Consider the following 12148-nt stretch of genomic DNA (forward strand, 5'->3'; position numbering starts at 1 on the left):
GTATTGATCAGAGGTTTTAAGTTTTAATAGAAGATAAAGCGTTATATTTCTTTTAAATTGTCCGATGTAACCTTAGTCTGACGACAAATGGAAAATAAATATTTTTACTTAATGCTTACAAACTCATTTTTAATCTGTAACGGAGCTGACAAATATTATTAGCAGAATTAGTTAATCTTTGAAATATGATGTGATACTTCTCGCAAGATACTAAGGTACATATTGTTGTTCTAGAAAGTTTTTTAACTCGCATTTGTAAATAATCTATGTAAGTCTTTAATGTAAGATATTGTCGTACAAATAAAAAATTAAAATTTAAATGTCTTTTCTTTTTCAAATCACCTCGTTTCACCAACTCCGTCTTTGGTTAGCAGCTAGAGATTTGCAAAGTCTCTTTTTCCTCCATCTTGAGAACTCTTCTTGAGATAAACAAGGCCAGAGCGCTTACCAATGAGCAGAAGAGAGAAAAGGTGAGAAACATAGCGTTTAGTCCCGGCTTCAATCCCGGTTGCATCCTCACCGCTCTGGAGAGGAGCTCGGGATGTGACTTTGACCATGGATCCTGGATTGGGTGAGTCAGGTTTTGACACGAAGCGAGTCCCGTCTGACCTCCGCAACCTTGCCATGTCGTGATTCCCGGCACTAAATAATGGCGCCACTCCTTCTCTTCCCCATGGATGTCGTAAAAGCCGACTAAGGAATAAGCTAATAAACTTGTGATTCTACTTCTAGGCGATGGGGTAGCAACCTGTCACTATTTGAATCTCAATAAAATAAATCTCAAAAACTATAATGCCTTTAGAATTGCGAAGGCACTATCTTCGCTCGGACCAATTTTCTGGTAAAACCAAGAGTTAAGAAATAAAACCACATATTGTACAGTAAGTTTTATTGAATCACAATTCACACGTCCTCCGTCGCGGACCCCAGGACAGCGCCGCTGTACGCGAGGTCCCAGTAATGTTCCACGCCGTGTTTTTGAAACAACTCACGCGCCTGTTTCTCCGTGGGCATCACCTGCAAGGTTTAATAATACATAAATATAACCACGTCCATGTCCCTTGCGGGGTAGACGGAGCCAACAGTCTTAAAGACTGATAGGCCACGTTCAGCTGTTTGGCTTAATGATAGAATTGAGATTCAAACAGTGACAGGTTGCTAGCTCATCGCCTAACAAGAGGAATCCCAAATGTATAAGCCTATCCCTTATTCGCCTCTTACGACATCCATGGGAAAGATATAGAGTGGTTCTATTCTTAAGTGCTGGATTGAATCGACCATGGTTAGTTATGATTCACGTTATATGACCGTGATTTTATGTACGTATGTAGAACGATATAAGATTTTTTTGTTAATTTATAACTACAAAAGGCAACAAGTAGTTTTTTCTTTTCAATATCATTGTATGTACTTAACTTTGTAAAAAAAAATTTAATGTACTTATATTTAACTAAAAATAATTAAAAAATCAGATCTTATGTACGTATGTAGAACGATATAAGATTTTTTTGCTAATTTATTACTACAAAAGGCAATAAGTAGTTTTTTTCTTTTCAATATCATTGTATGTACTTAATATTGTAAAAAAAATAATGTACTTATATTTAACTAATAATAATTAAAAATCAGATCTTATGTACGTATGTAGAGCGATATAAGATTTTTTTGTTAATTTGTACAAAAGACAATAAGTAGTTTTTTCTTTTCAATATTACTGTACCTACTTAATATTGTAAAAAAAAATTAATGTACTTATAATTAACTAAAAAGAAAAAAAAAATAAAAAAAATTCTAAAAGCATAAACCATGTTTACCTACCTTGAATTTGATCTCACCGAACGCCCTCTGCTTAGTGGCGCCCTCCCACACCAGCTGACAGCTGTTCGCGACGTCGTTCCCGTCCGCGTCTTTCACCGTGTCCTCCTCCCATTTTATCCGGTGCAACATCAATCTGGGAATGAGATATTAATAAATAATAGACAATAAACATACATACATGTAATCACGTTTATATCCATGGCGGGGTTGACGGAGCGAACAGTGTGGAATAGAGTGATAGGCCACGTTCAGCTATAAGATAAAATTGAGATTCAAATAGTGACAGGTTGCTAGCCCATCGCCTTAAAAAGAATCCCAAGTTTGCAAGCCTATCCCTTAGTCGCCTTTTACGACATCCATGGGAAAGAAATGAAATTGATCCTATTCTTATTTGTATTGGTGCCGGGAACCACACGGCACTATATATCTATTAATTCTATCATAAAGCCAAATAACTGAACATGGCCAATCAGTCTTTTCAAGACTGTTACCCCGCAAGGGATATAGACGTGACCATATGTATGTACATATATATAAATATATATATATATCTTACATTCACCTCTTATATTGCAGTGCCGTGTGGTTCCCGGCACCAATACAAAAAAGAATAGGACCACTCCATCTCTTTCCCATGGATGTCGTAAAAGGTGTCTAAGGGATAGGCTTACAAAGTTGGGATTCTTTATAGGCGACTGGCTAGCAACCTGTCACTAGTTGAATCTCAATTCTAGCCAAACAGCTGGACGTGGCCTATCAGTCTTTTCAAGACTGTTCGCTCTGTCTACACTAGCAAGGGATATAGACGTGACCATATGTATTTAGTATGAAAGTAAAACAGTGCGGAATTATATCGTAGATCTTCTTATTTTATTGGACTTCTTAAAAACACATCTTATAACGTCTTACATCTTACCACAGACTCCCTATCCTATCTCTTAATGTTACCAACGTAAAAATAAGTAAGAGGTCAGCTAACAAAAAGGATTTAAATAAAAACAAAAAACAAAACTTCTCCCACATATGTATATCCTACTACTATTATAAAGGCGAAAGTTTGTATGGATGTATGGATGTTTGTTACTCTTTCACGCAAAAACTACTGAACCGATTACCATGAAATTTGGTATGTAGGTAGCTGAAGACCCAGAATAACACATAGGCTACTTTTTATCCCAGAGTTCCCGCGGGATTGATAGGGTTTCCATGCGGACGAAGTCGCGGGCGGCCTCTAGTAATGTATATCTTACACTCACCTCTTATATTTCGCCTGCTGCTTAGGCCCCCCCTCCACAATGATGACACAGCACCCCCTGTGCAATACCACACAACCTGTCATGTGCAGCTGTTGGGCGTTCACCTCCACTTTGAACTTGGCGGATGCACATTCGAACAGATCTTTCACCCTGTATACTGACACGTGTACACCCATCGTTGTGTCCTCGCGTAGTTTGCGGTCGATCTGTGAAAAATTTATTATAATAAGGAGTATAGTACAGTATTAGTATAGAATAGTGTAATATAGATTAGTATAGTACGGTAGAGTTTAGTATAGAATAGTTATAGTACAGTACAGTTTAATATAGAATAGTATAGTATGCTGACTTTCGTCTTTGACTTCGGAGCGTCGGCGGTCGAATCGGTAAGGTTAAAATGCCTGATGGGCAGGAAGGCACAGGTTCAAATCCAACATCGGCCATGTACCAATGACTCGTTATTAAAAAAAAGTTCGAAAGTTATTAAGTTACATTATTTGTATACTAACCGATACTCTTTACTCTTACGGTGAGAGAAAACATCGTGAGGATACCTGCACATTCAGGCAACTGGATGTGTAACCATGACCGATCCAATACGGGTTAGGTTCCCCTGCAAATGTTGAAGAAATCAGATGGTAGTCACTTCGTGTAAAAACCTGACTCACCCAACCCTGGATCCATTGTCAAAGTCGCACCCCGGGCTCCTCTCCAGAGCGGTGAGGATGCGACCGGGACTGAAGCCGGGACTAACGCTATAATAATAAATAAATATATACGGGACAAATTACACAGATTGAGTTAGCCTCGAAGTAAGTTCGAGACTTGTGTTACGAGATACACACTCAACGATACTATATTTTATAATAAATACTTATATGGATAAACATCCAATGAAGAGAGTTATGAATGTGGATGAAGCAAAGGAAGTATGCAGGGATCGTGGCAAGTGGAAAGAGGTAGTCTCTGCCTACCCCTCCGGGAAAGAGGCGTGATTTTATATATGTATGTATGTATAAACATCCAAGACCCGGGCCAATCAGAGAAAGTTCGTTTCTCATCACGCCCTGGCCGGGATTCGAACTCGGGACCTGCGGTGTCACAGACAAGCGTGCTACCGCTGCGGCACAGAGGCCGCTATGTTTCTCACCTTCTCCCTCTTCTGCTCCTTGGTGAGCGCCCTGGCCTTGTTGGCCTCGAGATGGGTCTTCTGCCGCTTGGCTATCTGCTCCCTGACCTTGGCCTCTATGGCCGTGGGGTCCTGGACCGCTTCCGTGCCCAATGCCCGCATCAGGTTCGATATCCTGTGATACAAATTCCTCTTTGAAATTTATTTATTTAAACTTTATTGCACAAAAAATAATAATGTACAAAAGGCGGACTTAATGCCGTTTGGCATTCTCTACCAGTCAACCAGCTGACCGAACAGAATAAAATTTAAGTTGGTGGTACGATAAAGTGCACATGCATACTGACAAAATACATACATTACAAAAAAAAATGCGTAAATACATACGAGATACATAATATACACTATAAATACATATTCAAATTCATAATTTCCATTCGTTATTACGAGACATTTGAAACACATCACATCAATAATTGTCATGTCTTTTGGTTTCAGAATAATGGTTGACGTCAAATAAATTAAGTTAAAACTAAGTTCACGTGCCGTGTGGTTCCCGGCACCAATACAAAAAAGAATAGGACCACTCCATCTCTTTCCCATGGATGTCGTAAAAGACGACTAAGGGATAGGCTTACAAACTTGGGATTCCTCTTTTAGGCGATGGGCTAGCAACCTGTCACTATTCGAATCTCAATTCTATCTTAAATCCAAATAGCTGAACGTGGCCATTCAGTCTTTTCAAGTATGTTGGCTCTGTCTACCCCGCAAGGGATATAGACGTGACCATATGTATGTATGTACGAGAGAATACATTGTTATGAATACTTATGATTACATACCTACATATACATAAAAATCACGCCTCTTTCCCGGAGGGGTAAGCAGAGACTACCTCTTTCCACTTGCCACGATTTTCCCTATATACCTATATATATATATATATATTACCTGAGTTTGGGTTCCGGCGGCGCCTCCAGTCCAAGCCTGACCTTCTCCTGCTCCTCCTTCCAGGCCTCGCGGCGGCTCTGCCTCCTCAGCTTCTTGCGCTCCTTCTTCGTCAGGAACACCGGCATATATGTCGGCTTCAGAGGTTCCGCTGTGACATACAGTTGAAAAAACATTATTTACCCATATAGTAACCCATTATTAACCCAAATAGGAAAATAACTATTCCACGCGGATGGAGTCGCGGGCACAGCTAGTATTACTATATAAATAAATAATAATATTTATATTATTTATTTATATAGTATTTTAGTATTACTATATAAATAAATAATAATATTTATATTATTTATTTATATAGTAATACTAGCTGTGCCCGCGACTCCATCCGCGTGGAATAGTTATTTTGGGCATCATTGAAGCCCTCAAGGATGAATGCTTATCCCCGATTGATTTAACATTTTCCTAAAGCCTTCCTCGATAAATGGTCTATTCTACACAAAAAGAATTTTTTATATCAAACCAGTAGTTCCTGAGATTAGCGCGTTCAAACAAACAAACTCTTCAGCTTTATAATATTAGTATAGATTGTTTGTTTGTTTGTACATACATATAGTTACGTCTATATCCCTTGCGGGCTAGACAGAGCCAATAGTCTTGGAAAAGACTGACGGACCACGTTCAGCTGTTTGGGTTAACGATGGAATTGAAATTTGATTGGATTGAGGGTATGTTAAAATGGTTCGGTCATGTGGAGAGGATGAATGAAAGCAGGTTGACTAAGCAGATATACAAGGAGAGTGTGGAGGGAAAGGTCGGAGTGGGAAGACCTAGACGAACGTATCTTGATCAAATTAAGGACGTCCTGGCAAAGGGTCAGGTCAAAAGTACCCGAAACCGCCGAGCTTGCGTGAAGAGAGTTATGAATGTGGATAAAGCGAAGAAGTATGCAGAGATCGTGGCAAGTGGAAAGAGGTAGTCTCTGCCTACCCCTCCGGGAAAGAGGCGTGATTTTATGTTATGTTTTGAGATTCAAATAGTGACAAGTTGCTAGCCCGTCATCTAAAAAAAGAATCCCAAATTTTTTAGTCTATCCCTTAGTCGCCTTTTACGACATCCATGTGAAAGTGATGGAGTGGTCCAATTCTTTTCTTACAAACTTGGGATTCTTTTTTCGGTCGACAGGCTAATTCTATCATTAAGCCGACAAGCTGAACGTGGTCTATCAGTCTGTCTAAGACTGTTCGCTCTGTCTACCCCGCAAGGTAAATAGTAGATATGAATGTGTGTATGTTTGTTTTTACACGAATCGACGAACCTCCGCAACTTTTGCAGGGGAACCTCACTCATTTTGGATTATGTTTACACATCCGGTTGCCTGAATGTGCAGGATGCTTTCCCTCATCGTTAGAGCATCGGTTAGCACTCAAACTAATGTAATGTAAACTAAAAATTTAGTAAAAATAAAGAAGATTTTAAACCAATGTTTACATAACAAATGATAACCTCTGTCATATCACAAGCCGAAGTTATATATTTTTAATTATAAATTGACATTTGTGTGACAAATGAATTAAGGGGGAGTACTTTGTGTGACAAAAAAGAATTACTTACAGTTGAACGTGGCCCATCATTCTTTTCTAGACTGTTGGCTCTGTCTATCCCGCAAGGGGCACAGACGGAGATTATATGTATTGATTCAAATAAAAAAATAAACTGTTTTAAACTTTCAAGTGCCGTGTGGTTCCCGGCACTAGTCGAAAAAAAAGCGTAGTAAAAATAATAGGACCACTGCATTTGTTTTTCCCATGGATGTCATAAAAGGCGACTAAGGGATAGGCGTTCCAAATTGGGATTCTTCTTTTAGGCGATGGGCTAGCAACCTGTCACTATTTGAATCTCAATTCTATCATCAAGCCACACAGCTGAACGTGGCCTATCAGTCTTTTCAAGGCTGTCGGCTCTGTCTACCCCGCAAGGGATATAGACGTGCATATATGTATGTATGTAATGACTAAATATATATCATGATTTCCATAAGTGGACACTCTATCCATCAAGTTAACTGCACCTTAAGTAGAAGGTCACATATATCAGCAATAATCTTAGTCTGAGACAGTCTGTGCGTTCTAAAGCCACGATTCAGTGCTTGTAAATATATATATATATTAATACTTTTTTAAAAAAGGTACGTCATACATACATACATATGGTCACGTCTATCTCCCTTGCGGGGCAGACAGAGCCAACAGTGTTGAAAAGACTGAACGGCCACGTTCAGCTATTTGGCTTAACGATAGAATTGAGATTCAAATAGTGACAGGTCGCTAGCCCATCGTCTAAAAAAATTTATTGTCATGCATGATTGGTTTATTCGTTGTGCCGTGTGGTTTTCTAACACTTTAGAAAAGGAAAATAGAGTTTTCCTTGGATGTCGTAAAAGGCGACTTAGGTTAAAGTTTGTAAACTTGGGATTCTTCTTTTGAGTGATGGACTAGCAACATGTCTTGTTATAAACAATACAGCTGAACGCGGCCTGTCTATCTTTTTCAAGACTGTTCGCTCTGTCTACCCCGCAAGGGATATAGACGTGATCATATGCATGAATGAATGAACGATGGAGGTAATCGTGTCGTAGGTATACCCAATTTTTTTAATTATCACTTTCAATTTTTCAGGTTCAAAATGATACTATTATTTTACGTGATAGTGGGCGTTATAACGATTGTAGCGAATACAAAAAACTACAACATAAACATACCGGAAGATAGACATATGGACATAAGAGTGAGAAGGCATATCGACAACGATCTTTATGAAAAAGAAGACATTTCAGATGAAAACATAATTTTCGCCAAAAATTTGTACGAACATACACAGATACTGTTAAACAATGAATTGGTCGAAGTACATGATGATATAAAGATTCAAAATACAAAATTTGGATCTATAAATGAAGATAATTATAAAGATTTTGACAAAAGAATAAGCGTTACTAACGGAAGAAAGTTTAATGAGATTACTAATGATATAATAAACAAAATTGCACACACGAAACACAATATTAATTCTGAACAAGAAAATAGTATAAAACTTTATGATAATGAAGATATAAAAACTATACCAGCAAAAAAGTACAAGGAAAATAATCATGAAACATTGAAACGAAAACTTACGAGATCAAAAAGACAATATTCAAACGTTTATTACGATACGATATTTAGGCATGACGATATAAGAAGATATAATAGTGAAACTACCACAGATAGAAAGCTATATAACACATACAGTCCTTATAAATCAAGACCAAATGTGTATTATAATATAACATATGTTAACAGACAAAATGATTCCACTTATAATTATAGAGTTGAAAGTAGCACAAACAGAAATTATATACCAAATTATTTAGCGAATAATTATAGATATAATAACGAGAATGGTATATATAATTACGATTCAAATCAAATTAACAATAATACATCTCAATATACATCCAATAACATGAACGGACAATATAATAATAACAGATTTGGAACGAATATTAATATGACAGGACTAAATTATAACACGTTTGGAAAAAATGCGAATTATGGCCCAAATAATAGTAATTTCAGCCAGAATGCCAATTTTTATAGCCATTTCGACTATAACAGATCGTATAACGACTATATATATAACAATAATTCTAATAACGATGAAATATATAAACCCAACGGCCAACATAATCGAAATAACGATAACAGAATATTTAACAACGATTATTTCAATAAAGATTTTCAAGCGAACCATAGCCAAATTAACGTTAATTTAAATCATAATAACGTTACGGGTATTGGTAATAATAATACAAGTATAGAAAATAATGATAAGAGCGACCCTATAATATTACAAAGCTGTTTTCTTTGTAAATCTATAGGTTGTCCAAAATTTTACAAGAGAATCGGTTTCAGCTGTGTTAAAGATGATTACGATTATTGAAACGAAGATTTAGTATTAAGTATAATAAAATTTGTATTTTGGTGCCGTGTGGTTCCCGGCACCGATTGAATGATTGATTATATATATTAATATAATTAATAATTAATATATAAGAATATTTCTTTCTGATTAATACATACATACATACTTATAATCACTTCTATATCCGTTGCGTGGTAGACAGAGCCAACAGTCTTGAAAAGCCTGATGGGCCACGTTCAAAGATGATTCTGATTAATTATATTAGAAAAACTCAGGTTATAAAGTCCCAACTAAGACTAAAAATACGAAAATAAGTTTGTTTGTTATGTATAAACGCGTTAACTACTGAACTGTTGTTCTTGAAATTTTCCGCATATATATACTACTCTGTCAAGAAAGTAGCAGGAAAAGATCAATAATACACAAACTGTTTGTTATTCATCCAAATTTATTTTATCACCTTCAAAATATGCTCCTTTAGAAACGATACACTTACGCCAACGAATAATCCAATCATCAAAACATTTTTTAAACGCTGTTTCCGGAATTGAGGTCAGTTCTCGCCGCGAATTCTCTTTTATGTCTTCTACCGATTGAAAACGGGTGCCACGAAGTGGTAATTTGAGTTTAGGAAAAAGAAAAAAGTCGGCTGGAGCCATATCTGGTGAATATGGTGGTTGCTCGATGGTATTTGTTGAGTGTTTGGTTAAAAATTCGTTCACAATGATGGCCTTGTGCGAAGGTGCATTATCATGGTGCAAAATCCAAGAATTTTCTTTCCACAAATCTGGCCTTTTTCGTCGGATTTGCTCTCTTAAACGCCGCATAACACTCAAATAATATTCCTTATTTACCGTTTGACCTTCCGGCAAGAATTCCGAGTGCACAACACCGCGATAGTCAAAGAAAACAGTCAACATGACTTTGACTTTTGAACGACTTTGGCGTGGTTTTTTCGGTTTCGGTTCAGTTGGAAGGCGCCACTCCGAAGCTTGTTGACTAGTTTGCATGTCAAACTCGTAAACCCACGTCTCGTCACCAGTAACAATGCGTTTCATGAATGTTGGGTCGGAATTGACTCGTTCTAGCATGTCCTCAGCGACTCTCATGCGATTGAGTTTTTGAAAAAAATTCAGGTCTTTTGGGACTAGCCGAGCGGCAACATGTTTCATACCCAAATTATTAGTTAAAATGGTACGGATCGACTCGTGAGATACAGAAAGTTCGGTGGCTATCTCTCTCAAAGTTGAATGAGGATTTTCAGTCACTATTTCCTTCACTTTTGCGATGTTAACTTCAGTTGCAGACGTTGATGGCCTACCAGAGCGAGGCAAATCTTCCATCACATCTCGACCGCTTTTGAACGCTTTGTACCACTCATAAGCACGAGTTTTTGATAAAGTCGATTCACCGTAAGCCTTCTGTAACATTTTCAGTGACTCCGAACACGATATTCCATTGGCAATGCAAAATTTAAGACAAACTCTTTGTTCGATGTTTTTATCCATTATGAAATTAGCAATACACACTAGATATGATATAACTAAAAATAGCACTGTATTTAATGTAAACAACAGATGCAACTCAAACTCCGCGCCAAAATGGAAAACAGTTGTGCCAATCTAACAACAACAAAAAAAAACAAAAATTTGAATTTGGAACCATAAATAAATAATCCATTCCCGATACTTTTCTGACTGAATGTATATAAATTGAGAGTCTGCTTTTCCACACATTCTGGTTAAAATTCCCGTGGTATTGAACCTGTATTCCGTATTGTATTCTTTACGCCACGTACACGCGCGAATCTAAATTCGTACATGTGTAGGCTATGTGGCGCTCAATTCGCGCAGACGAAGTTGCTAGTTAAATGTTTTAAGTCTATAATTTGTAAATTGTAATTATTCTTTTTTTTCTTTAATTACATACATACATATAGTCACGTCTATATCCCTTGCGGGGCAGACAGAGCCAACAGTCTTGAAAAGACTGATAGGCCATGTTCAGCTTTTTGGCTTGTTGATAGAATTAAGATTCAAATAGTGGCAGATCACTATCCCATCGCCTTAAATAAGAATCCCAAGTTTGTAAACTATGCTTTAGTCGCCTTTTACGACATCCATGGGAACATTTTTTTTATTTAATTAATTTAATTTTCTAGTTGTAAATATATATAAAATATATATTAGCGCGCCATTAATTAATTATTATGCAGATAATATATGTCTAATGTTATAACAAATTTTTAATTCAATACCTAACGCTATTTTTTTTAAATTCATTGTAATATTTACAAAAGTACAGTTTAATTATTTCAAAATGCAGTTTTTCTTCAACCCAAAGCCAACTTCTGATGCCGTGTGGTTCCCGGCTCTTCATAATAAGACCACTCTATAAATTTCCCATGGATGTCGTAAAAGCCGACTAAGGGAATAGGGCAGCATTGATTAAGTGGAAGCTTTTATCATGATCCAATATGGACAGACGGCAGTCGCTTCGTGTCAAAACCTGACTCAGCCAATCCAGGATCCATGGTCAAAGGCACACCCCGGGCTCCTCTCCAGAGCGGTGAGGATGCAACCGGGACTGAAGCCGGGAGGAAGGAGGGATTCTAACAGTGACAGCCCATCGCCTGAAGGCAATTCTAGAGAAATACATACATACATACATATGGTCACGTCTATATCCCTTGCGGGGTAGACAGAGCCAATAGTCTTGAAAATACCGAATGGCCAATGCGAAAGAGATGGAGTAGTCCTATTCTTTTTTGTATTGGTGCCGGGAACCGCACGGCACTCTAAGAGAAACGAATGAGCATTATGATGAAAGATAACTACATTCTAAAGAAATTATGATGATAGAACTGATTTGGATATGGATATGCTAACAAACTTGGGATTCTTCTTTCAGGCGATGCGCTAGCAACCTGTCACTATTTGAATCTCAATTCTATCTTAAAGCCAAACAGCTGAACGTGGCCTATCAGTCTTTGCCAGACTGTCGTCTCTGTCTACCCCGCAAGGGATATAGACGT

At 37.5% G+C, this 12148-nt stretch overlaps 2 protein-coding genes across 2 annotated transcripts in view; one reads left to right on the forward strand and one right to left on the reverse strand.

Moving 5' to 3' along the window:
* Positions 1-874: 874 nt before the first annotated feature.
* LOC106138618 (U4/U6 small nuclear ribonucleoprotein Prp3) overlaps positions 875-12148 on the reverse strand; it is a 21066-nt gene continuing 9792 nt past the window's right edge. Inside the window, exons 9-13 of the mRNA XM_060953138.1 lie at positions 5155-5302; positions 4225-4378; positions 3075-3280; positions 1819-1951; positions 875-1017 (exon numbers count right to left, since the gene is read on the reverse strand). Of these exons, the coding sequence (XP_060809121.1) occupies positions 904-1017; positions 1819-1951; positions 3075-3280; positions 4225-4378; positions 5155-5302 (755 nt within the window). The 3' untranslated portion in view covers positions 875-903. The remainder of the gene's footprint in view (positions 1018-1818; positions 1952-3074; positions 3281-4224; positions 4379-5154; positions 5303-12148) is intronic.
* Positions 7262-9490, forward strand: LOC106138619 (probable serine/threonine-protein kinase clkA). The gene is made up of 2 exons (XM_060953130.1): positions 7262-7339; positions 7830-9490. Exon 2 carries the CDS (start codon positions 7837-7839, stop codon positions 9130-9132), a length of 1296 nt encoding a protein of 431 aa, XP_060809113.1. The 5' UTR covers positions 7262-7339; positions 7830-7836; the 3' UTR covers positions 9133-9490.

Source organism: Amyelois transitella, chromosome 31, assembly GCF_032362555.1.
Source record: "Amyelois transitella isolate CPQ chromosome 31, ilAmyTran1.1, whole genome shotgun sequence".
NCBI lineage: Eukaryota > Metazoa > Arthropoda > Insecta > Lepidoptera > Pyralidae > Amyelois > Amyelois transitella.

Excerpts from the sequence above, each read along its gene's own strand:
- LOC106138619 (XM_060953130.1), top strand. The coding sequence starts at position 7,837 with ATGATACTATTATTTTACGTGATAGTGGGCGTTATAACGATTGTAGCG.